We start from the raw sequence: 26049 nt of genomic DNA on the forward strand, positions 1-26049 counted from the left end.
CGCCCAGCCTACTCTGACTTTTCTTTACCATTGAACCCCCCTCTTCCTTTGTATAATTAGGAACAGTCCTCAACATTGTTTCCTAAGACACTTTGGAAATGATGGTCTGGTTCCCTTCCAAAACTAGAAAGTGGCTCTTGATCAGAAGCTCTTGATTGCCTTTGTCTTGTCACCACAGTGCAAGGTTCGTTTAGCTGAACTGTTTGGTGAGAGACAGTGGAAACAGAAGAGGTTAGTGCTGCTGTGTCTGAGTAACATTTAGGGACAACCCATTACTTTTCATGCGCTTTCAATCCAATTCAGTCAGTTATCGCAACTGGACTAACGGGCTGCATCAGTCCTGAGACTCTGCTTCGAGAATGAAGTTAAAAACGGGTTGAAATCACCAATCTATTTGTCAACCTGTCACCAAACTGAAGAGTATCATTCCTTCCCCTAAGGGGTCCCACTAAATAAATAAACCAAACACACATACATACACAAAAGCAACAGAGTGCTAATTACGTAAGAGGCACCGATCCTTGCTTTATTCATGTAGAAATATCCAACATTGGGAATTGTGTGGGTGTAGATACAAAAAAAGGAAAATGGGGACATAAACAGCAGTTGGGTTCATTGTGGCAGTGGCAGTTCAGCCAGTGTGTGGGTTGAGGGAAAGCACCCTCTATTGCTTTACCCACCACCCTCCACTGTTTTAGCCAAGGTAATTTGACAACACTTGGCCTATACTTTAAAATTAAGAGTCACAGTGATTAAAAACAACATGGTCAAGACATTTGGGTCTGAGTGACTGCTCCCGGGCTGCTTAGTACGAAGTCTGGCAACAAGAAACCGAGGAGCAACGTGTATGCCCTTATCCTCAGCAAGTGAGAACAAGGCCAATCACAGCACAGACACAGAAGATGGCCTTCTCCCATGTGCCAGCGGAGAATCCCCTTCCAGCAAATCCTCAGGAAGCAGAGCACCACACAAGCAGCATTTCTTGGTTTCTCATGGTCATATTCAAAAGCAACTTTTAAATCAGAAAATAGAAAAGCATTTGTGGTGGGTCTTTTTCAAACCCAGAACACAAGTTGGCTAGGAAAACAGCTTCCTCTAGCAACCCTGTTTGGACTCCTCTTGGAGGAGTTTTACATTGCTTCCTCACCAACAGAGATGCTCAACTAGGATCTTAGTGTGCCAGTTACAAGACACATTTACAGGCTATGTTTCTAAGACCTCTTAGTGGTCAACGAGGAAGGAGGATACCTAGCACCTTGTATTCCTTCATGTGGTAATAGCTGGGGGAGGACTTGGCGGTGAGGTAGTAGCAACCATCCTCACATAGGGAAAAGAATTCAAATCTATGGAGTCATTCCCTGGACACTGACAACAGGCAGTCCTCTCAAGTCTCAAGGTCCCACCACACACGCGTGGGAGGCCGTGTCTGCTTTAACTATGTATCTCAAGAGAAGCAGAGAAGAAGAGAAATGGCTGCCCAGATGAAGTGCCTGCCGTTTTCAGAAACTGGAAGTGCCTGTCCAGCTTCTCAGGACAAGGACACAGAGACTGTCAGAGCCCAGGCCCACACAGTTTTCTATGGTTGGTTTTTTGCTGATTTCACCAAGCACAACTTTTACAGAAAAGAAAACTGAAGGACAAACCAAATTGAAAGAATCACTGTTATAATAACTTTAATTTATCTTGCATTTTACAGAAGTCTATGAACGATTTTAAAAAAGCACCTCCTTACCCCATATCACGTTTCTCTGACAGGTGTTAAAAGTAGGCAATGAGTATGTCAACAGCTTGAACATCAGCGTCTTGCAAGGACTTCAGACCAACCAACCAGTCGCCAAAAATATTGGCAGCTTTTTAATCTTGTTTTTAATAGAACGGTATATCCACTCTGATGGCAAACCTGTCCAGCCACATCTCCACAACACGCTTTGCAAAATCAGTGATTAGCAAATTAGTTAGCTTTGGCACGGAGCTGTGCTCGCTTGCCCGTGACAGCCTGGAAGCCGGTTTTGATGCTGGCAACAGAACATCTAGAATGACAAGTTTCGCACTGTAGGAAATAGAGTCGTGTGTCCTTCTGTAGGATTGTGTCCGGTGATCGGCATGTGTGACAAGTGACATATTCCTCTGCAAATAAAGCAACACACAGAGTTACCTCGTGGCCACAGTGAGGTAGAGAAGTTTCTGCCTTCTTAAATGTATCTCCTACAAAGAACTCCATAAGCCCAGGCTGAGAATTTACCTGAGCACCCAGACCAGGGAAGCTCAGCTATCCAAGGGATAAGAAAACACAAGCTGTCTGCTGTGGCGTTTCTGGCACTAAACATGGGCTGATACTCAATGCCCCAGGATACAGGGAAGCCTGCCAGCTTGCTTATTCTTGTTTCTGTGTACAGGAGAACCACTCAAACGTGTTAGCAGACATGCCAATTTTAAATAACTAGGAACAAAAGGGGGCCATGGCCAGGCCTGAATCACAGGCAGGTTTCTCTGACTTGGCCTTTAGCCCTACAATCAACCAGCAGCTTCAATCAGCTGGGCTTTCTTTAAAAATCCAAATCCTTCCCTATACCCCTAGTTAGTAGTCAAGAGCCACCTCCCTTTCACTATCATTTTGTCTCTGATCTTTTTAAGGCCAGCTTTTCCCAGCTCACTGCAATCAAATGGATCTTCCTACAACACTGCAGCCTGATGAGAACATTTCAGGGTGATCTAATGAAATTAATTACACACTTACTGATATATCTTCTCAAGACATTTTCTATCTGTTTCTGTTGGAATCTTCCTTTGATTACAAGTTGGTTATTACCATCTATAGAACCACTATGAAAGAAAACAAAAATATCTCCATTATTATTGTTTTTTTCTAAAGGAACCAAATTCCAGCACCTTTAAACTTAATGAATTTAAAATATATTCAGTAGCATAGGATAAACTCTAGTACTGGTGCTATACTACTTAGTTTCCCAAAATTTATTTATTTATTTATGACACAGGGGTCTCACTCTGTCACCCAGACTTGAGTGCAGTGGCGCAATCATGGCTCACTGCACCTTCAATCTCCCAAGCTGAAGCAATCCTAGCCTGCCAAGAAGCTAGGATACAGGCACTCCCCACTGTGAACTGCTAATTTTTTTTTTTTTTTTTTTGGTAGAGATGGAGGAAGTCTCCCTATGTTGCCCAGGCTGGTCTCGAACTACTGGACTCAAGTGATCCTCCCACTATGGCCTCCCAAAGTGCTTGGGATTAAAGGCGTAAACCACCATGCCCAGCCTCAAAATTTATTTTTAATTAAACAGTTTGTGTCTAATGATGTGCCCATACTAACATCAAATCCAATTAAATCTCCAGTGATAACAATCAGATTTATAATTGATTTTAAGTCTAAAACAAACTGATTCCTTCATTGTGTGTGAAGTCCATCCAACAAAAGAAAAAAAACTTTTACGAATCATACCATGTACAAAGTAAGGGAAAGGAGAGAACTAGAAATACAAAAACATGAAAGGGGCTACATTTGTTTTTTAAAATTCTAAGCACCAAATATTTTGATTCAGTCATGGTTAAAAGTATAGTTGATGAAAATATATACTAAAATTGATTGTGGTAGCAGTTATACATATTAATTTTAACATGTGATATTAAAAACCACTGGAGCCAGGCGTGGTGGCTCACACCTGCAATCCCAGCACTTTGGGAGGCTGAGGCAAGCTGATCACCTGAGGTCAGGAGTTCGAAACCAGCCTGACCAATATGGTGAAAACCCATCTCTACTACAAATACAAAAAAATTAGCCAGGTGTAGTGGTGTGCGCCTATAGTCCCAGCTACTGGGGAGGCTGAGACAGGAGAATTGCTTGAACCTGGGAGGCAGAGGTTGCAGTGAGCCACTGCACTCCAGCCTGGGCAACAGAGCACAACTCCATCTCAAAAATAAAAAAACAGGCCGGGCGCGGTGGCTCAAGCCTGTAATCCCAGCACTTTGGGAGGCCGAGACGGGCGGATCACAAGGTCAGGAGATCGAGACCATCCTGGCTAACCCGGTGAAACCCCGTCTCTACTAAAAAAATATAAAAAACTAGCCGGGCGAGGTGGCGGGCGCTTGTAGTCCCAGCTACTCGGGAGGCTGAGGCAGGAGAATGGCGTAAACCCGGGAGGCGGAGCTTGCAGTGAGCTGAGATCCGGCCACTGCACTCCAGCCTGGGCGACAGAGCGAGACTCCGTCTCAAGAAAAATAAATAAATAAAATAAAATAAAAAAACAAACAAAAAAAAAACATTGGATTGTATATTTTATTTTTATATTCTTTTTGGCAGGGGGCGGGGGGGGTGTCCAGGGGTGGAGGTTTAATAGGCAAAAGAGAAAAGAGAATAGCTCGCTCTCTCTTGCGAAAGAGACGGATGTCCGAGTGGAACTCCCCTGGATTATATACTTTAAATTTGTAAGCTGTTATTTCAATAAAGCTGTTTCAAGAAAAAACAAGGATAGTTGAATCACAATCCAGAAACTGTCAATGGTACTTAATGATAAACTGTTTGACAGGAAACTGTTGACAGGCACTTTTGAGAAAGGAAAGCTCTAGGCTAGAAATCATTCATTCAAAATTATAAATCATAAAGTGAAACAACAAAATTCAGTCAGGCAGGGTTAAATTTCCTCCTCCACAGATTGGAACCCTTAATCTCCAGGCTACAGTGATTCCAATGCTTAATGCAGAAATTTCATTCACTGTCAAAAGAAATGGAATTTTCTCAAAAACCCATTTAACCCACTTGACCGTAAGTTTACTGGCCACAACTTGTTATAATAGTTTATCCCACCTCTACAAAACCTCTAGATTATTCTAACAATAGAAAAAAACAACACTAGCTTTTGCTTCTTCATTAGTTTGTGCAAGTTACAAATAAACAACGGTGGTAACAAATTTATATTTAAAACACGCTGGGCGCAGTGGCTCATGCCTGTAATCCCAGCACTTTGGGAGGCCGAGACAGGCGGATCACCAGGTCAGGAGATCAAGACCATCCTGGCTAACATAGTGAAACCCCGTCTCTACTAAAAATACAAAAAATTAGCCGGGCGTGGTGGCGGGCACCGCTACTCAGGAGGCTGAGGCAGGAGAATGGCGTGAACCCGGGAGGCGGAGCTTGCAGTGAGCAGAGATCACCGCATTCCAGCCTGGGTGACAAAATGAGACTCCATCTCAAAAAACAAACAAAAAAACACAATTATTCTACAACAGAGTCAATGTATCCACCACGGTCAAGTAAATTATTCCTTAACCCCACACCAAGGGTAGCAAATCCCAACAGTTTAAAGAGAGTAGGAAGAGAACACTTTAATTATCTCTGTGCTGCCAGTGAGGCACAGGGGTCAAGCCTGCTAGGTGATCAAGCTGCAGGGAAAGATAGACCTGATTGTATCTATCTTGACTTTGCCACTAAGCTAGCTAGCTATGTGACCAACTACAACTTCACTTTACTGAACCTGTTTCTAAATGTGAAGACAGGAATATTACTTTCTACTTCATAGAACTATTGTGAAGATTAATTGAGATGGCACCCAAAAAAGCACTTGGCTCACAAGAGGTGCTCAATATGCATTAGTCAGCATTATCATAACCTACTCTACATTACTTATTGTTAAAGGGACATTAGGCTTCCAGATAGTAGTCAAACTCACTGGCACGGGCCAATGAGATCTTGGCCTTCCTGAATGGGTGGGAATGACGTGCTCAGTGCCTTCAAAAGGTGAGCCCTGAAGACAGGTAAATACCTATTTCATCACAGATCCCTGTTTCAATGGTTTCTAAAGTGCCACTCATCAACTTCCTAGCTGTATTTCTTCAATAGCCTGTTACCAATTTAGGAAAAAATAGTCTGACCTTAAAAAAACTGATTCCTCTAAAGATCTAATATTTGCTCCATAAAAAGACTCATGAGTTTCAAATTAGTAACAGGAAAGTCTAAACATGGCAGTTCTGTGGTCCTCTCATTGGTACACCAGCAGGCCTGTTCAGATGTCAACTCTGTGCCCTATTCCTAAGCAGTCAAGCTCTCCCACAGAAACAAAGTGATTTCACTCCTCCACTGGCCTAAAAGTTTCTCTAATAATCAGGTGAACATTTTCTCTAAGTGTGTTACATATCCTTTTCAAGAAAGGTTCTTATGAAATGTCCAGCAATACTGTATGTAAACATATATAGTTTCTTACCTTGTACCCAATTCAGCCAACAAAAATGCAAGGAGATGTTTGGGCTGACGATGTAATCTAAAAAGAAAATCAAAATACATAAACCTTATCTTTCATGGAAATCTCACCAAACTTCTAAAAAATCTGTTCATTGTTTTGATCTGTGATTATTTAGCTATTAGGTGAATTTCACTGCATCGTTTATTTAAACTTTGAAATAAAGATAAAGTATATGACACCACTTTTTTTATTGTTAAGAGATGGGGTCTTGTTGTGTTGCCCAGGCTGGAGTGCAGTGATGATCATAGCTCACTGTAACCTCAAACTCCTGAGTTCAAGCCATCCTCCCATCTCAGCCTCCCAAGTAGCTAGGACTACAGGTGTGTGCCACCACGCTGTCTAACTCTTTAGTTTTGTGTAGAGATGGGGTCTCACTACATTGACCAGACTGGTACAGAACTCATGGCTTCAAATGATCCTCCTGTCTCAGCTTCCCAAAGTGCCAGGATTAGAAGTGTGAGCCAAGCCGGATACCACTTGTTTACACTTCAATGCCCATAAGACCATATTACATTTTATGACTACATACATATGAGTAAGTGTCTAGAAACAAGGATGGAAAACATAAACAATAAACACCAACTTTAAAGAATAACAACTTCCTCTGGGAAGGAAAAAGGGGCCAGGAAAACATACAAAGGTGGCCTTAATTATAACTATAAAACCACCTTTTTTTCTTTTGTTTTTGAGACTATCGTAAAATAGCATAAAACTTTCTTTTTAAAGAGGTAGGCCGGGCGCAGTGGCCAGCACTTTGGGAGGCCGAGGTGGGTGGATCACGAGGTCAGGGGATCGAGACCATCCTGGCGAACATGGTGAAACCCCGTCTCTACTAAAAAATACAAAAAACTAGCCGGGCGAGGTGGCGGGCGCCTGTAGTCCCAGCTACTCGGGAGGCTGACGCAGGAGAATGGCATGAACCCGGGAGGCGGAGCTTGCAGTGAGCTGAGATCCGGCCACTGCACTCCAGCCTGGGCGACAGAGCGAGACTCCGTCTCAAAAAAAAAAAAAAAAAAAAAAAAAAAGAAGTAAAAAAATCTGAAGCAAATGTGTCAAAAGTTCAGCATACACCAAACCTAGGTGATGTTATCAAACAGGCTAATAAATATATATATTAATCCATATATATTTCCTGTTTAAAATTTCCATTAAAAGAAAGTGTATGTCTAGAAGGGTTCCGTGGTAGCACAACAGCAAAAAATGGAAACATCTTAAATATTCACCAACTAGAGGAATGGTTAAATAAATACATTCCAGGGTGTATTCTACTTTTAGAAATATCTCAATATACAAAAAAAAAAAAGATGTACACATACATATAAAATAAAAAACACAAATATAGAGCAATGCTATTCAATAGTTTCATTTTTTAAATCTATAGTGTGGTACTGTTTGAACTTGTTCCAACAAGCAGGTGCTACTACAACAATTTTAAGCTATTTTTCCCCAAAATGCAATGGGTGAGAACTGGTAAAAATATAGTAAAATAGGTAAGCTCCTACATTGCTGGCGGGAGTATGAACTGGCACAACCTTGCTAGAAAGCAATGTGCTAATATTTGCCATAAAAATATCCATTCCTTTTTTTTTTTTGTGAGACAGAGTCTCACACTACTGCCCAGGCTGGAGTGCAATGGCACAATCTCAGCTCACTGCAACCTCCGCCTCCCAGGTTCAAGCTATTCTCCCCGTCTCAGCCTCCGGAGTAGCCGGGATTACAGGGACCTGCCACCACGCCTGGCTTATTTTTTGTATTTTTTAGTAGAGATGGGGTTTCACTATGTTTGCCAGCCTGGTCCTGAATTCCTGACCTTGTGATCCGCCCACCTCGGCCTCCCAAAGTGCTGGGATTACAGGTGTGAGCTACCGCGTGAGCTACCCAGCCAGTTATCTACCTCCTAATGGTGGACTTTGCAGATGATTATTCATTTTCTTTAAGCATGTCTTCATCTTCTAATTTTTCTGCAATGAGCATATACTACTACTGTCACTAGCCAAAAAAACTAAACTATTTAAATATATGTAAGTAATGAAAACAAGCAGTTATCTCCGGGTAGTAAAATTTTGAGTGAATATTCTCTCTTTTGTGTTTACCGTATTTTCTACAACAAGCATGTATCACTTAGGAAACTGAAGAACAAAGAGTAGATAAGGTCAGTCGTCCTAAGGAACCTGCCAGAAAACATGCAGCTGAGGAGCTCAGAGAAAAGCCATTCCCAGACAGTAACCTAGGGCTGACTCTGGCATAGAATGTGATGGTAACTAACAAAGGCAGTTTCATCAATTGTGTCCTGGCAATGATCATCCAAGGAAGAGGCTCACCAAATTCAGGCACTTTCCCTGAGCTCACTGCTTGCTTGGGAGGCCTGTCCTAGACCGACTGATGAGCCTTTCCACTCCCTGGGCTCCCAAGGCTCCTGTCTGAGGACTACACTGAGACTCCTCATTCTTCACTACATCTAGTTAGGATCCATCCTCAATGGGTCAGCATGAGTTGATTTCTGTCACCTCTGAATGCACTAATAAAACAAGCACTCCTGGGCAACACAGCAAGACCCACGTTTCTACCAAAAAAATAAATAAATAAATAAATAAATAAATTTTTAAAAATTGGTCTGGCACAGTGGTGTGCACCTGCAGTCTCAGCTACTTAGGAGGCTGAGGCAGGAGGATTGCTGAAGCCCAGGAGATTGAGGCTGCAGTGAGCCATGACCACTCCACTGTATTCCAGCCTGGGCGACAAAGCAGACCGTATCTTTAATAAAATAAAATAGCCCCGAGACTTATGAATTGAAGAAAATGACAGACTTGAACTGTGAACTCCCTCAACCCCTACACTTGTGTGTTCTTTCCATCTATAATGAAGTCCACAATAAGGACATTTAGCACTCTTAAAATTGCATTGAGAATCTGGTATTTGGGATGAAGGTACTCCATTAACCAACTTACAGTTTACAGATATCTGTAAAGTTGACAAAAGAAGTTTTCTTGGTTCCTACTCGGACGACCTGTGGAGGTTTCATGACAAATTTCCTTTTCTCCCCAGCAACCATATCTGGATTCTTTTCCCTCATGATGTTGAATACTCGATTCAGCAGCTATAAAAATAAAGTGGTATTCATGAACACACTTAGTAACTGCAGGGGTACAAAGTTCCCCTTTGAGTCACATTGCTTAACAGCAAATACTTCACTTCTGATTAAATATACACATGCATTACTACAAGTCTGGGAGCTCCTTGAGGGCAGAGGTTCATCCCCAACCAGCATTTGGTTCGTTATAGATGTTCAGCAACTCCTTATCCAAAGTGAAATGAATGAACAACTACTCATTCTGTTGTTTCTATGGGAAAGTACATGATACATGGAAAAGTAAGATTCAAGAAAGCCCAAACTAGCAAACTCCAGAATACCCTGGCCCCAAATTAGCTAGTCTGTCACCACTGCCCTCCTGATTCCTAGAGGGCTGAATGCACTCAGCAGTCTGCAAATTCAGGTGGGGACAGTCAGTAGTACTACAATGACTGCTGCACTCTGGGCAGGCTGCCCCACGGGTGCACACCAGGAACTGCTGTGCACTGGCTGTGTGACCGCTCTGCATTTGTTCCACCATCAGTCATTACTTTAATGGCCCTTCCAATTCAAGGAAGATTTATCTTGCTCTTCTTTGAGCACTAGTGAATAGCTTAGCCCCTTTTCACAACAGATTTTGTCTTACCTCCTCGTATGTGTAGTCTCTTTCTGAGCCTGCCCAAGCAGGGCCTGTCTGATTACTGAATGAGATACCATCATCTTTTTTGCTGTCTTCATCTTCTAGAGCTACAGATAATAAAGATTTTAAGAATGAAGGGTGGGCCCTACTATCATACAAAAGTGGGGGTGGGTCTAGAAAAATGGAAAGTTTCAAAGACATTTGTCTTCCCTTCCACAGCTGCATTCACAACAGCCTTACGCATAAACCAAAGCTCACAACCCTTTTCCTTAGAAACAGGGATATTATGACTTTCAAAAAGACCCTTAATAGAGACCTCTCTAATTAGGAGTTAACATACAGAAATGTTTCTTAATTTAACAAGCCAAAGATAAAATAATGCGTTAGAATAATTAGAGGAAAGAGTTCAACTGTTCTGAGCACCTAAGAAACAGCAACATCCATAAAACTCATCTACTGACAAAAGTTCTCTAAAGACCCCATAGCATTTAGAAACTAATGAAACTGTAAACAAAACTTAAAAAAAAAATTTTATTAAAAAATTGGGGCCGGGTGCTGTGGCTCACGCCTGTAATCCCAGCACTTTGGGAGGCCGAGGTGGGCAGATCACCTAAGGTTGAGAGTTTGAGACCAGTATGACCAACATGGAGAAACCCTGTCTCTACTAAAAATACAAAATTAGCCAGGTGGGAGGCTGAGGTGGGAGAATCGCTTGAACCTGGTATGTGGAGGTTGTGGTGAGCCAAGATAGTGCCATTGCACTCCAGCATGGGCAACAAGGGCAAAACTCAGAATCAAACCAAACAAACAAAAAATCAGGCCAGACACGGTGGTTCACGTCTGTAATCCCAGCACTTTGGGTGGCCAAGGCGGGTGGATCACAAGGTCAAGAGTTCAAGACCAACCTGGCCAAGATGATGAAACCCTGTCTCTACTAAAAATAAAAATAAAAAATATTAGCTGGGCGTGGTGATGGGTGCCTGTAATCCCAGCTACTTGGGAGGCTGAGGCAGAGAACTGCTTGAACCTGGGAGATGGAGGCTGCAGTGAGCTGAGATCGCACCACTGCACTCTAGCCTGGGTGACAAGAGTGAGACTCCGTCTCAAAAAAAAAAAAAAAAAAAAAAATCGGTTACAGTAATTTTCCCAAGCCTGATTCAGTATGTTCTTAATGTAATCACAACTGACAAATTCTTTAACTGCCATTATCAAGCCAGACACTGTTTCCTTTCAGCTTCTATTATCAGGCAGTAGAAATAAGGGGCAAGAAAAAAATTATAAAAGCACCCCCCACCCCCATCAAGGAGACTAGGGCCAAAGGCTTGAGTAACCTCTGAATGTGCTGCTGGGTCCTCAGCATTACCTTCATCTTTCTCTAGTATTTCATCCTCATCTGGGAACTTAACATTCTTCTTTTTCTTCTTTTTATTGCCAAGCATAATGTCAAGGTCATCCTCTGGTTCAGTTGGTTCTTGAACATCACTTTCAATCTTAAGATCCTAAGAAAGTGAGATGAGTCTGAACATTTGATACTGGGACTATTCTTTTTATTTATTTTACTACATTTTCTGTTGAGATGAAGAGTCTTGCTTTGTTGCTCAGGCTAGTCTCAAACTCCTGGCCTCAAGAGATCCTCCTGCCCTGGCCTCCCAAAATGCTGGGATTACAGGCATGAGCCATCACACCCAGCCTGTTCTTTTTTTAAATTGACATGGGCTGACATTATTTTGGTGCGGGAAAAAAGTCACATATTCAAAATTGAAGTTACAGATAACTTTGGTCAGAGATGGACCAAACTGGCTCACAGAGACTCTGCCATTTAAACTGTGAATGCTTCAAAATACTTTTGGGATCTCTACCTCTCATTCATCTCTTTATTCTTCAACCTTAGGATCTTATAATTATTGTCCTTGTTTCCAAACCAGGCTACTGTCAGAATCACGGCAGAGGCCAGGCGCCTTGGCTCATGCCTGTAATCCCAGCACTTTGGGAGGTCAGATCCCTGAGGTCAGGAGTTCAAAACCAGCCTGGGCAACATGGTGAAACCCCATCTCTACTAAAGATGCAAAAATTAGCTGGGTGTGGTGGTGGGCACCTGTAATCCCAGCTACTTGGGAGGAATCACTTGAACCCAGGAAGCAGGGGTTGCACTGAGTTGAGATCATGCCACTGTGCCACTGCACTCCAGCCTGGGCAACAAGTGGGAAACTGTGTCTCAAAAAAAAAAAAAAAAATTCACTTGAGAAACTTTTAAAAGTTTAAATCGGATTGACAATCTTCAGGAGGAACAGGATTCTGGAGTATTTTAAAGAAGTTTCTAAGTGATTTTGTCACTGGGAAAGATTTTTCTGGGTGACACCAAATATGTGGTGGTCTTCCACACAGACCCTCCAATGCCAATTAGGTGTCCTCCAGTTTAATTAAGACACACACTATCCAGAGTTATCAGATTTCACAGGTTTAACAGCTCAGTTCCTCAAGACTGCCTTCACTTCAGATGCCAGTCACCACGCACTGGGTCCCCATGCTGCCTGCTTCTGTCCAACGTGGCTATAAACTCGAAGTTCCCACATTCCCTGCCAAGAGTCAATAATTTGCTAAAACGAGTCATGGAACTTAGGAAAGTACTTACTATTGCCAGTTTATTATAAAGGATGCAACTCAGAAACAGCCAAACATAAGCAATGCATAAGACAAGGTATTGGGGTGGAAGCTGAGGGGTAGCAAGGAAGGTAGGCGTGGAGCTGCCAAGCCAGGGACACCACCCTCCTAGCACCTTGTTGTGCTCACCAGCATGGTAGCTCTCCGAACCCATGTCTAGGGGTTTCATTACAAAGGCATGACTGACTGATTACATTATTTATTTATTATTTTTATTTTTTTTTGAGACAGAGTCTCACTCTGTAACCCAGGCTGGAGTGCAGTGGTGCGGTCTCAGCTCACTACAACCTCTTGCCTCTCAGGTTCAAGTGATTCTTCTACCTCAGCCTCCTGAGTAACTGGATCTAGAGGCACATGCCACCACACCTAGCTAATTTTTATATTTTTAGTAGAAATGGGGTTTCACCATATTGGCCAGGCTGGTCTCAAACTCCTGACCTCAGGTGATCCACCCGCCTAGGCCTCCCAAAGTGCTGGGATTACAGGTGTGAGCCACCACGCCCGGCCAACTGATTACATTATTAAGTGGTGGCTGAACTCAATTTCCAGACCATCCCTCTCTGGAGGTGGCAGAGGGACCATTGGAAGTCCCAACCCTCTAAAATCACAGCTTTGTCCTTCTGGTGACCAGCCCCCATCCTAAGGCTGTCTAGGGATCCCCAGCCACCAGTCATATCAGTAGCATACCAATGACCCTGTTATCACTTTGAAGATTCCAAGGATTTTAGCAGTTGTGAGCCAAGAACATAAAGAACAAATATTTTTTATTATACCACAGTCAGCCCGGCACCCGTCTGTGGCGTGGTCTTTGGGCATCACTCCAATAGATGACATTATCAAAGAGGGAAAGGCAGAAGCTATGGGGAATTCGGATCAAGTGATAAATAGAGACAAAGTAAAGCTTGACCCCAAGATTAGCTGCCAGAGGCATGGATGTAAACGGCATATTAAAACCTAGAAATGAGTCATAAACATCCCAGAAGGGCAGAAAAGGCCAGTCTCAGTTTCCAGCTTTCTGATTTCTCCTTCCTTCTACCAGCTTATTCAGCTCCCTATCCTGAAGTGCGCTGTCAACCTTACTTATTAATTAATATCTATTAATCAGGATGTGTGCCTACATCCTGAACTGGGACAATGGCTACAGTCATTTCAGAAATCTTACCAGCAGAAAAGCTGGAATAGCTGGGAGTAAATAAAGCTCAGAGTCGGAATCCCAAATCCGGCTGTGTAGTCTTACTGCCACATGTGGCTACAAGACCAATCTGCCAGCTGGGCGCAGTGGCTCACAACTGTAATCCCAGCACTTTGGGAGGCCAAGACAGGCGGATCACCTAAGGTCAGGAGTTTGAGACCAGCCTGGCTAACAGGTGAAACCCCCTCTCTACTAAAAATACAAAAATTAGCCTGGCGTAGTGGCGGGTGCCTGTAAACCCAGCTATTTGGGAGGCTGAGGGAAGCCTGAGCCCAGGAGATGGAGGTTGCAGTGAACCGAGATCACGCCATTGCACTCCAGCCTGGGTGACAGAGTGAGACTTTGTCTCAAAAAAATAAATAAATAAATCTGCCCATGGTATCCATTAGCCACATACCATACAAACAGGACACCAAATACTCACCCAGTCTCTAAGTCAATAAATAAGAACTTAGAAATGCTGAATGTAAGTTAGCACGCACTAGCCAACTTCTATGCTGTAATATTATTATTTTATCCCAGTAAGATCTACTTCCATACTGACACCAAGACACAGCAGAAGGCAGAGAATGGCAAAAAGTATTTTTCTTTTTTCTTGAGACGGAGTCTCACTCTGTCGCCCAGGCTGGAGTGCAGTGGTGCTATCTCGACTTACTGCAACCTCTACCTGCTGGGTTCAAGTGATTCTCCTGCCTCAGCCTCCTGAGTAGCTGGGACTACAGGTGCACACCACCATACCCAGCTAATTTTTGTATTTTCAGTACAGATGGAGTTTCACCATGTTGGCCAGGTTGGTCTTGAACTCCTGTCCTCAGGTGATCTGCCCGCCTCGGCCTCCCAAAATGCTGGGATTACAGGCGTGAGACAGCACGCCCAGTCTGCAAAAAGTATTTTTAAAGGCTTTTCAAAAGCCCTGGAATAGTCTGAAAATTCAGGTGGGAGAGTAGCCCAAGATCTCAAAAACCCTTCAAGTGAATGTCCATCCTGATGACCAGGATACCTCTAACATCCTCTTATGTTATGACTTCAACAATAGTATTCAAGCACTTATTTAGAGCTAATCTCCCAATAAAAGCTATTGGAGGAATCAACCAACAAAGCCTTGTCAACCAAAACTTTGTTACCCAGGATATTTAAATCCCATTTCTCATTATAATCTGAGCATTTTTCTCAATTTCCCTATAGTAGAAAGAAAAGAGAATCCCCAAACAGGGAGAGAACAAGATGAATCCAGATAAAACCAGCTTGTTCTCAAGGATTCTACATTATCCTTGAATCAAAATATCTTTGCAAACAGGAAAAATATCTTACTCATGTCAGTACTCTAGCAATTACCACACAATGCTTCAAATGCTTGACTCGCTGTAATCACTTACATATTTACTGAATTAACTGTCATAAAATTATGACACTATTTCTAAAACCCAATGAATTACTGTATACATTTCCTGCTACAAGTGGGATATACTTTATTCACTTGAGTTTGAGCAAATAAACTACTTACCAAAGAAAATTTTGAGTAGAGGGCACGAGATATTTGGTGTATGTTTGCTGTTGTGTGCGCACGTGCTTTCTCTCTCTCTGAGTGTGTATTGCTATTACCTTGGGTTTTATAAATAGATGTGTGGATTCTGCTAAGGTGATTCCTAAGCAGCATCTTTAAAATGGTTAACTCTAGGGAGGAGAACAGATCTTCAGCTCCTTCCCCTTTCATCCATCCACCTACCCTCCCTCCTGTTCACCTTCCTGTCCACCTGTTACTCCCCGTCCAAAAGAATTTTGAGATATTTGTATTAGAAATCAATTCGGCAATAAGACTCACAGCGTCTCAAGTACCCACAAGATCAGATCATAAAACTAGCCTGAATACTCTGGTTTGCCTACAGGCCACACTATCATCAGCTACCAACCACCACTGTGGTTCATTCTTTGCTGCTTAGAAGTACATGTATGAATTTGTGTATGTTCTATGTTACCAAAAGTTTAAGAAACCAAAGGAATATTTGCTCAAAAGGATTTCTCCCTCATAGAAATAGTTCTCTGCAGCCAAAAATCTCAGTATGGTTAAGGACAAGGGACATTTTGTGATCATTTTAATGGCACACAATACAATAAGTAAGACCTAAATTTAAATTCCTTGAACTACAATCCCTTTAAGAACCTAGTCAGACACACTCCCAAGAAAAGCAATTAAGTGCTAATAACAAAAGCACAGCTAGTAAGACGTGAGTCAAAGGGAGGGAAACATCAGCCATTAGCAACCTTGCAAGAGGCCAAATTTTACCTTCAACAAGAAAGCAATACTACCTTTACACCTTCTTCAGCTTCATCAATATCAAATATCTTTTTAGTTTTTTTCTTCTTTTTCTTTTGATTAAAGAAGTTCAAGTCATCTAGATCATCAGAAGCATCTAAAAAGACCAATGCATAATCATTAACAACTAAAAGGCAAAGCATCAAATTATGAGTTACATAAACATAGCTCAGCAATTACTCAAGTCACCAGAAAAGACTGACTGAGTATTAATTAGTCCCTCCACAATCACAAAAGTTACTGTTTTTTTTTTTTTTTTTTTTGAGACCAAGTCTTGCTCTGTTGCTCAGGCTGGAGTGCAGTGGCACAATCTCGGCTCACTGCAACCTCTGCCTCCTGGGTTCAGGCGGTTCTCCTGCCTCAGCCTCCCGAGTAGCTGAGACTACAGGTGTGTGCCACCATGCCCAGCTAATTTTTTTATCTTTTTTAGTAGAGACAGGGTTTCACCATGTTAGCCAGGATTGTCTCGATCTCCTGACTTCATGATCAGCCCACCTCCGCCTCCCAAACTGCTGGGATTACAGATGCTAGCCACCGCACCTGGCCACAAAAGTTATGGTTCTGAAAAACAAAATGGTGGGTCATCTCAAAGATCTATAGGAAAAATCTGGTTAGGGGACCATGTTGAGAATATTTATTTAGTAATCTGACCATATCACTCTCCTCATTGTTCCCAAGACAAAGTCAGAGCTCTAACACAATTTCCAACTCTCCAACTTTATCTCCCACTTCTGCTTCTTGCCTTCCTCACTTCAATTTCTGGTTCTAACCCTAGTGAACTACTTTCAGTTCCGAGTGCAATATACGTGAGGTCTCTCACCTCCAAACCTTCCTGTGGGCCCTCTTACCTCCATCTCACAGGATCTTGGTTAAATTACTTCCACCAAAGCCTTCTCTAAGCTTATCCATCTTTCCCTGCAACTTGGTTAGGTATCCCCAGAATGCTTGTATAGTATCTTCTGCTTACCCCAACTGAGGAACTTACTACCAGCTTGCTTATCTATCTCCCTACTAGATACTAAGAGCCTATGCCTTGTTCACCTAAATTCTACCGCCTAGCTCAACATTTTATTGCATCTATTAATCATCAAAAGGCCTAACAAATTATTTCACATTTATTAAAATAAGGCTGCACAGTAAATACAAGTTATCAGTGAAATTTTACCTACCATTAATGAGTAGGCTCTGTTCAACAAATTTTCCATTTGACCTGCCATGTTATAAACTAGAAATATTTTAGGATCCCTCTGCTACAAAGTTTTTCAAGAAACTACTTACAAATCCATTTTATCTTATTACAACAGGAATGAGTTACTTTCCAAGTTTGTTTTAAACATGTAGAACACACTTAGCACAGGGCAGATGCTCAGCGAATGTCAGCTGTCTCTATCCTGGCACAGAGTTAAATTCAACAGACACAAATAATGTTTATAGAATCATTTCTCTCTAATAGTCAAATTATGTCTATGTTACAGCACAGGGGTAACTAAAGCTGATGTCTAACCCCAAATACTTTAGGCTATCATTTTAATCTCTCATATATATTTTCAGACTTGCTAAGACACAAAACTGCCTATCTTAGTACTATTTCTTTCTGCCCACACTCAAATACAACTACTGTTAAAGTTAGAGAAGAGACCTGATGGGTTAAACTGGAAAACCAGCTCTGGAACAGCAAGGTTTCATCATCTTTGCAACTTGTGAATTAAATGGGAACTTCCCTGCAACAAGCCTATCAGAAATCGAAAATGGTCCACTGCATACAGCCTACTGATGGCCTTGACTTCACTGGAGCAGCCTAATCAGGCTGAGAGGTGACTGCATATACAAAAGCCAAAATGCTCATAGAACCAGGGCTTCTAGGACAACAGTAACTCTCTCACATCAACCACTCACCTTTTTTCCTAGTGTCCTCTTCATCAGCTTCCAAATCTTTGTCCTCAGTTGGCTCTGGCTCCACTTCTTTTGTTTCTGAAGGCTGGGTTTCCTCTGTTTGGGTATCCCCTTCCTCATCTAACATAAAAGGCTTCTTCTTCTTCTTTTTCTTCTTGCTCATAGTAGGATCAAAAATCATCTGTTTAAAAGACAAAAAACAAAAAGGGACCAAATGATTGTTTTTAATGATGCTCACATTCCAAATATGCTTTATCCTCAAAAGGCATACTCTTAAAAGTAAAAGAGTATCTGATACATTAAAACACCAAAGGAGAATTTACCAAAAAATAAAATAAAATGTCCACCCAACCTTCCTGACACTATTAAACATCAGGGGAATTGAAACATGTACACGTCTTTCACTTTGCAAAGTATCACAGATACTTCACTTTCAGTTTCATGAGCAAATATGGACGTTTGAATGAATCATGGAATTTAGGGAATGGACTTTCACAACAACCTATGCTATGCCTCTTACTTTATAGATATAGGAAAACAATACCTAAGCAGGATGTAAATTTTTTTTGTACTGTTTTTTTTCTTTCTTGAGATGGTCTCACTGTCGCCCATGATGGAATACAGTGGCACGATCACAGCTCACTGCAACCTCAACCTCCTAGACTCAAGTGATCCTACCATCTTAGCTCCCCAAGTAACTGGGACCACAAGCATGTGCTACCATGCCCAGCTAATTTTTTCATTTTGGAGAGACGGGGTCTCCCTCTGTTGTCCTGGGTGGTCACAAACTGCCAGAGGCAAACAGTCCTCCCACCTCGGCCACTCAAAGCAATGGAATAACAGGTGTAAGCCACCGCACCTGGTCAGGGGTATAAATGTTTTATTCAAGGCTGGTAACTTGGGGCTGCTACAGAGAGACTTGAAAGACTTCTGACCTGATTAAAAAAACAAATTTTTTAAAACTTTATCCTGAAGTTCAGACAGATCTTCAAGGAAACCCATCCGCAACTCCTCATGTGTAAAACATTTCACTCCGCTTTTTGCTTGTGGAACATTAAAGGTTCCATTTTCTTTTTAACGAAACAGGGTCTGGCTCTGCTGCCCAGGTTGGAGTGCAGTAGCATGATCTCAGCTGAATCCAACCTTGACCTCCCAGTCATGCCATCCTTCCACCTCAACTTCCTGAGTAGCTGGAATTACAGGCGTGCGCCACCACACCCAGCTAATTTTTGTATTTTTAGTAGAGACAGGGTTTCACCATGCTGCCCAGGCTGGTCTTGAACTCCTGGACTCAAATGATCCACCAGCTTCAGCCTCCCAGTGTTAGGATTACAGGTGTGAGGACCATGCCTTGCCCCCAAATTCTCTTATTTTTATCTAAACATCCACTATAGAATAGGTGGAAAACTAATTTATAATTTGTAGACTATCTGCTTGCACTGATCACTTGAAGAAAGAAAAGTTCAGACATCATACAGGCCAGACACCTGATAGAGTAGAAAGTGCAGGAGGCCAGGCGCGGTGGCTCACGCCTATAATCCCAGTACTTTGGGAGGCCAAGGTGGGCGGATCACAAGGTCAGGAGATCAAAACCATACTGGCTAACATGGTAAAACTCCGTCTCTACTAAAAATACAAAAAATTAGCGGAAGGTGGCGGGTGCCTGTAGTCGCAGCTGCTCGGGAGGCTGAAGCAGAATGGTGTGAACCTGGGCAGTGGAGCTTGCTGTAAGCCGAGATCGCACCACTGCACTCCAGCCTGGGTGACAGAGCAAGACTCAGTCTCAAAAACAAAAAAAAAGAAAGTGCAGGGTCTTTGAAGTCAAATAGAACTGGATTCAAATACCAAGTTTTTTTTTCTGAGCCCCTTACCAATCTCTCTCCACATTCTATTAATATCATGCTTAAATTCAGCATTTTGCCCAGTGATCTGCTGTGGACAGTGTAGTAGTAAAGTGTTTAAAAGCACAAGTCTGGAGCCCATCTGACTGGATTCAAATTCTGACTCTGGCTTGTACCTATGTTATTCCACGGCTCATCTGTAAAATGGAGACAAGTAGCAGAATGACAACAAACCACACAAGGTTACTGGGAGGGTTAAAGAAGTATGTAAATGTAAAACCCTTGCCGTAGTGCCTGGCACATAAGTACTCGATAAATATTAGCAACTGTAATTTATATAATACTTTACCATTCACAGAGTATGGTTTTCTCTTGATTCCTATCACTGAAATTTCATCAACTCAGGTACTCTAATTTCCCAAACATATAAAACTCTCAAAAGCTTCCAAAAATTGATTCTAACATAAACTTATTTATGTCCCAAGATCATTAAGGAAACTAGACTGAAATCAAGCCACAGTCTGTAATAAGGTAATATAGTTACTGTCCTTGCCCAGTAGAGAAGTATGGTATTTGCAAAGTATTTTCAAAGTTAGTCTTTTTTCCCTTAACAAGGATCCAATCGTATAAATAATTAAATCTGAAATGTAGTCAGTCTGAAGAACATTATCTGGCCAACTTAAAGAAGTGTCCCTACCACGGTAGAAGAGCAAAGAGGAAGGAGTCCCCCACTGCTGACCCACTATTGAGCACCGGGTCACCCTGCAAGGAGCACTGCAATCATACAGGGAAGTAGCTACATTTCATCCTCATTCTTGAAATAGGGAGACTTGGCTAAGGTTCTGGAAGGGATTACAATCCATTCATTACATTTTTTCAAGCATCAAGTTCCCTAGAATATTCATTGCCTTTTAACCATCATTCATCAAGACAGACTAAAGATGGAAAGGATCCTGGTATCATCAGAGGACAGCCTCACAAGTGCCTTCTTATCCCCTGAAAAACCTTATGGTCTACAAGTAAACAGTTTGGTTGTAGCCTTGTAATGGATAATAAACATGCAAGAATCATAAACTGAAATAATTAACCTCTCTCTCAATTACTGTCTGCATACTTAACATACATACTCATTGCCTTATTTTATTCATACCATCCTGCAAAGTACAGTTTACAAATAAGGACCAGGGATCCCGAAGCAGCACCCAAAGAACGAGGCCATGACTAAAATCATGGCTAAAATCATGGCTTTTTAAGACTTTCATCTCTAACTTCCAAATTATAAGCTGACTACACTCCAAATTGGTTTTCTTTTATGAGACTAGTTTGGATTTGAAAAGCAAATAGCTGTTGACAGTGCACTTATGGAAAACTACAGAATCACTTGAGTTATATTTTAGGTTCACAACAAAGCCTTCAAAAGCATACATTTTCTATTTTCAACTTCTCACGTTTGGTTGGAGAGGGCAAAGAAAAGGTATACCAGCTAAAATTACCCTGAAATGCTTCATCGAATTAGAAGCCTCTTCTCATAGATCATACCTTACCCAAGAAATCAACTTTATAGTCATACTATACCCAGAAGCAGGTGTGAGTCACAAAAGAACCCACAGAGAAGCAAGACATTGATCTAAAAGTTCCTTCCAAAGGTGACCAGAACAAATGCCAAGTGTCGCCCTCTCTGTGTGATAAGATTGCGGGATTTTTTTTTTTTTAAAGGATGGGAGTCTCATTATGTTGCCCAGGCTGAAATGTAGTGACTACACTCAATTCTAATTATAGTGCACTGCAGCCTCGAACTCCTGGCCTCAGCCTCCTGAGTAGCTGAGACTACAGGTGAATGCCACCATGCCTGGCTTAGATTCTGCTATTTTTCTTTGTATTCTTTTGTGTTTCATAAACTTTACACAACACACATCCCATTTTGAATCAAAAAAAAATTTTTTTTAATTTAAAGCTTCTTTTTGCAAAAACACCTTACCATATTTTATGAAAACCCAATGTTCTGACTCCTTGTGAATGGGACCCAGTAGTAAACAGGCAAGTATTAAATGTTGATGCTGCTTTTAACAAATGTGAAAATACTGAATGCCTGTTGATTAGAGGATTTTTCTTTTCCCTTACCAGGGAGCAGCCATATCTGTAGGATTCTGCTTTTTAAAGATCATGGTTCCATGTTGGGAGGCTGAGCCAGGAAGACTGCCTGAGGCCAGAGGTTCAAGACTAGCTTGGGCAACAAAGCAAGACCTCATTTCTACAAAAAATTAAAAAGTTAGCAGGTGCGAGAGCATGTGCATGCAGTCCCAGCTACTTGTGAGGCTGAGGGAGGAGGATCCCTTGAGCCCAGGTGACAGAGGCCGCAGTGAGGTATGATTGTGCCACCGCACTCCAGCCTGGGCAACAAGAGCAAGAACCTGTCTCTAAAAAAACTAAAAAAAAAAAAAAAAAAATCATAGTTCCACTAGGTTGAAAAGGGTTCTGTTTTGGTGAGTTTTTGGCTTAATTACCAGGTTTAAAAATAAACGTGTGCAATGTCTTTCAATTATGCACCCTAAAAAAAAAAAAACCACCCAAAAACAGAAGATTGGGCGTGGTGGCTCACGCCTGTAATCCCAACACTTCAGGAGGCCGAGGCAGGCGAATCACGAGGTCAGGAGTTCCAGACCAACATGGTGAAACCCCATCTCTACTAAAACTACAAAAAAAAATAATTAGCTGGGCATGGTGGCGGGCGCCTGTAATCCCAGCTATTTGGGAGGCTGAGGCAGGAGAACTACTTGAACCCAGGAGGCAGAGGATGCGGTGAGCCGAGATCACGCCACTGCACTCCAGCCCAGGCGACAGTGCAAAATTCCATCTTAAAAAAAAAAAAAACAGAAATATGAAGGAAACAGAAAATTACTTTTTAATAGTAGCCTCTTTAATCGTCTAGCCTGATGACCACCAGGCAGGATTACTTCCACTCTGGGAAGTCCCTCGCAGTTTATAAATCATTTTCAAGTAGAGTTTCATCTGATCCTCACAAGCCTGTACAGTAGCCAGATGTTAAAGGAATGGCCTAAAAATACTTACCTAGTCAATAGCACTAGAGGAACCAGGCCCTACATCCTATTCTTCATACCTTGTCTCCATTACTAACTTCTGCCTGGCAGAATGGAAGCCAAAGACCAGGGTTCTAGTCCTACTAACTAGAACCTTTCTGCATGATCTTGGACAAGTTAATCTCCCTCGGCCCTGGTTTCCTGTAAAATGCAGTTGGACTGGCACCCCTAAGTGGCCAAACTGTCTAATACTTCATTGGTTTCCAAAGTCCTATGCTAAAATGCTAGTTCTGCCATCTTTGCGTCACAAAATTCTGTTCATCCATCAGTAATGTATTCATATTCCATTTCTTTCAAAACCTAATCCCACTGCTAAAAATGAACCCTCTAGCCCTCCAAGTCACTATGTTGACGGCCCTATTTCTACCTTGTGTGTCAACTAGTTGACCATACACAGAATAACACCCCATGGAATCTTGCACTACGTAAGTACTGTATTTGCCAAAGGTTATGAGAAGTTTGAAAAATGAGTAGAAACGAAACAAGTGTGAAACACTGCCACTCTCAGAACATTTGAAATACAGCAGCCTAGAGCAATGTCTATCATAACTGCCAAGGACCATCTACAAACTTTCAGTTTCTCTAAGCCATTAAGATCCTAGTCAATCTGGAATTCTACTGGCTCAGCCACTTAGTATTTGATCATAGGCATTACACAACTCTGAAACACTCAATTTTTTCATCTCTAAAATGGGCACAACAGACCTATTTTACAGGACTGTTGTAAGAACCAAGTCTAAGAGACTGGAATCCCCTCCAGAATACATTCCAAATTCCTTAACTTCGTCTTCACAGCCCTCCATGAACTAATCATTACCTGTTTGTCAAGTGTTCACCCCTTAACTGTCACCAAACTGGAGATTATTCTACTTCCTGTGAGCACATTTACTGGCCTTTCTCGGCCATTCCTTTGCCCTTGTGATCAAGGCTTCCTATTGCCTGAGGAAATTCTCAGCACCGTACAGGGACTCCCCCAATGTTAAGCAACACCTACTGAGAGTACTTAAAATCAACTTAATTTTAAGTCGGTAGATATTATATCAACTAGGCTATATCTGGGGGAAAGGGATTTGAGGAAATTCACTGAGTTCCAAGCACCAGGGCAGAAAAAGATCCAGCCAGTTTCACAGCCCGGACTTCCCGCTCACGTCGCTGGGAGCCCTCTGTTAAGGGAAGCTCCGGGGCTCACCCGGAAACTTTCCGGGAAGGTCAGTCACTTCCTGAGGCTGCAGAATCTTTTTCTCTCGTTCTAACCCCATCACCCCCTCGTCTTTTTAAAAAGCAATGCTAGGAAGGCAAACGAGGGCGGGATACCGGCCCCGACAAGACAGCCTAGAAAGTTTTAACGAGGGCGTTCTACCAAGCTAAGAGAGCTCCTCGCGGCACCCCCGGCACCCAGTGAGGCGAGCTGGGGCGGCAGTGCCAAGCAGAAAGGAATGCAGGGATCGCCAGCCCCAATCTCGTTCGGGGCATTAACCGGGCATTCGAGCCCCTTCAGGGAGGGCGACTCAACGTGTGCTCTCCATTCCGGAAACGCCAGCCACGGCAGGAGGTCCGCCTCGGCGCCGCCGCCCTGAGGAAATCGCGCTGCAGCCAAGCCTGCGGCTCCGGAGTCCTCGCCGGCTCTGCCGCTCCGGGCCGCCTAGGCCCGGCTGCCCCACATGGCGGCGGCCAGCTGCTAGGCCGCAGGCCCGGTCTCCCACACTAGAGTGGGTTCGGCTTTTCGCCTCAGTCCTTAGTTAGCCCTAACGCCGGGCTCAGACCCTCACCTCGTCCCCAGACATGGCTGCGGCTCGAGTGGGCTCGGCACGGACAGGAAGTCAGACGGGTCACCCCCAGGCCCCGGCGGCAGCGCTGCTCCTGCCGATACCTCTCCCACCACCGCACTAGGCTCTTGCATCAGCGAAAGGGAACGACACCCCGCCCTCTCCTCCAAGCGTTGGAAATGCGCCTGCGCAGAGCTCGCCAAGGCGCAGGCGCGCAGAAGAGCCAACCTAGCGCGCTTCGTGTGGCGCGAGTTACCAGGCGACGCCGCGTCGCCAGGCATGCCGGGACTTGTAGTCCACCTATAAGAGGATTGCGCTTGCGCGGTAGCCTCCCAGCGACCTGTGCGTGACGACCGAGCGAGCGGCAGCCGGAAGAAGGTTAGGTTGTTGATACTGCCTCAGCGTTTTGGAGCGTTCTCTTGTGCTGCTTGTAGAGTGAATTGGGGTCCCTTCCTCCTGGATTAGGGTAGTGCTTAGACACTGAGTCGTATGAACCCGCTCGACCTTTAGTTTCCCACTTGACCCTGGGGGGTCATGGTGTTTGAGAAGTTCTGAGTTGGAGCTGGAGGCGCTCACCTCCCTGAGGGTTTTTACTTCATGAGAAATTTGACGGCTGGTTTTCTGCTTAGGAGGTCAGAAACCAAAGTATCTTCCCGGTCTTCTCCCAGGAGATATAACATCTCCTGAGGAGAAACAACCACGCAAGAGGCAACTGTCGGGAAGCCTCAAAATACTTGTTTATGAAATCTGAACGCTCTGGCTGCACCACAGAATTTCCTTTTAGACCTAAAAACAGTAGAGACCCTTTAGGGAGCTCTCACTGCGGCAGTGCCCTCCAGCCAAAGACCGTCAAGAACACTCCTGTAGTTGGAAAAAGTGGGGTTTATGGTCTTGCAGGGAGGGCAGTACACCGTGGAAAACACCGAGACGTCTTGAGAAGAGGGTGTTGGAAAGAATGTACAGGGTTTGGGCAGGGTTTAAGGAAGCAGAGCTTCTCTCTGGATTAGATGCAGTCAGGAGGTGGGGGTAATTCTATGATTGGGTAATTTAATAATTTTTTTTTTTTTTTTTTTTTTTGAGACTCGCTCTGTCTGTCGCCCAGGCTGGAGTGCAGTGGCGCGATATCGGTTCATTGCAAGCTCTGCCTCCCAAATTCAAGCGATTCTCCTGCTTCAGCCTCCCGAGTAGCTGGGATTACAGGTATGAGCCACCTCGCCAGGCCTATAATTCTTACATAATAAGAAAGTAGAACTGGCCGGGCGTGGTGGCTCACGCCTGTAATCCCAGCACTTTGGGAGGCCAAGGCCGGCGGATCACCTGAGG

At 43.1% G+C, this 26049-nt stretch overlaps 1 protein-coding gene across 1 annotated transcript; it reads right to left on the reverse strand.

Moving 5' to 3' along the window:
* Positions 1–1647: 1647 nt before the first annotated feature.
* On the reverse strand, positions 1648–24990 carry EIF2S2 (eukaryotic translation initiation factor 2 subunit beta). The gene is made up of 9 exons (XM_010379131.2): positions 24730–24990; positions 18025–18202; positions 16122–16225; positions 11325–11460; positions 9968–10068; positions 9200–9348; positions 6213–6269; positions 2738–2823; positions 1648–2127 (listed from the first exon to the last, which is right to left on the reverse strand). Exons 1-9 carry the CDS (start codon positions 24742–24744, stop codon positions 1952–1954), a joined length of 1002 nt encoding a protein of 333 aa, XP_010377433.2. The 5' UTR covers positions 24745–24990; the 3' UTR covers positions 1648–1951.
* Positions 24991–26049: the final 1059 nt, after the last annotated feature.

This window comes from Rhinopithecus roxellana, chromosome 13 (assembly GCF_007565055.1).
Source record: "Rhinopithecus roxellana isolate Shanxi Qingling chromosome 13, ASM756505v1, whole genome shotgun sequence".
Lineage (NCBI taxonomy): Eukaryota > Metazoa > Chordata > Mammalia > Primates > Cercopithecidae > Rhinopithecus > Rhinopithecus roxellana.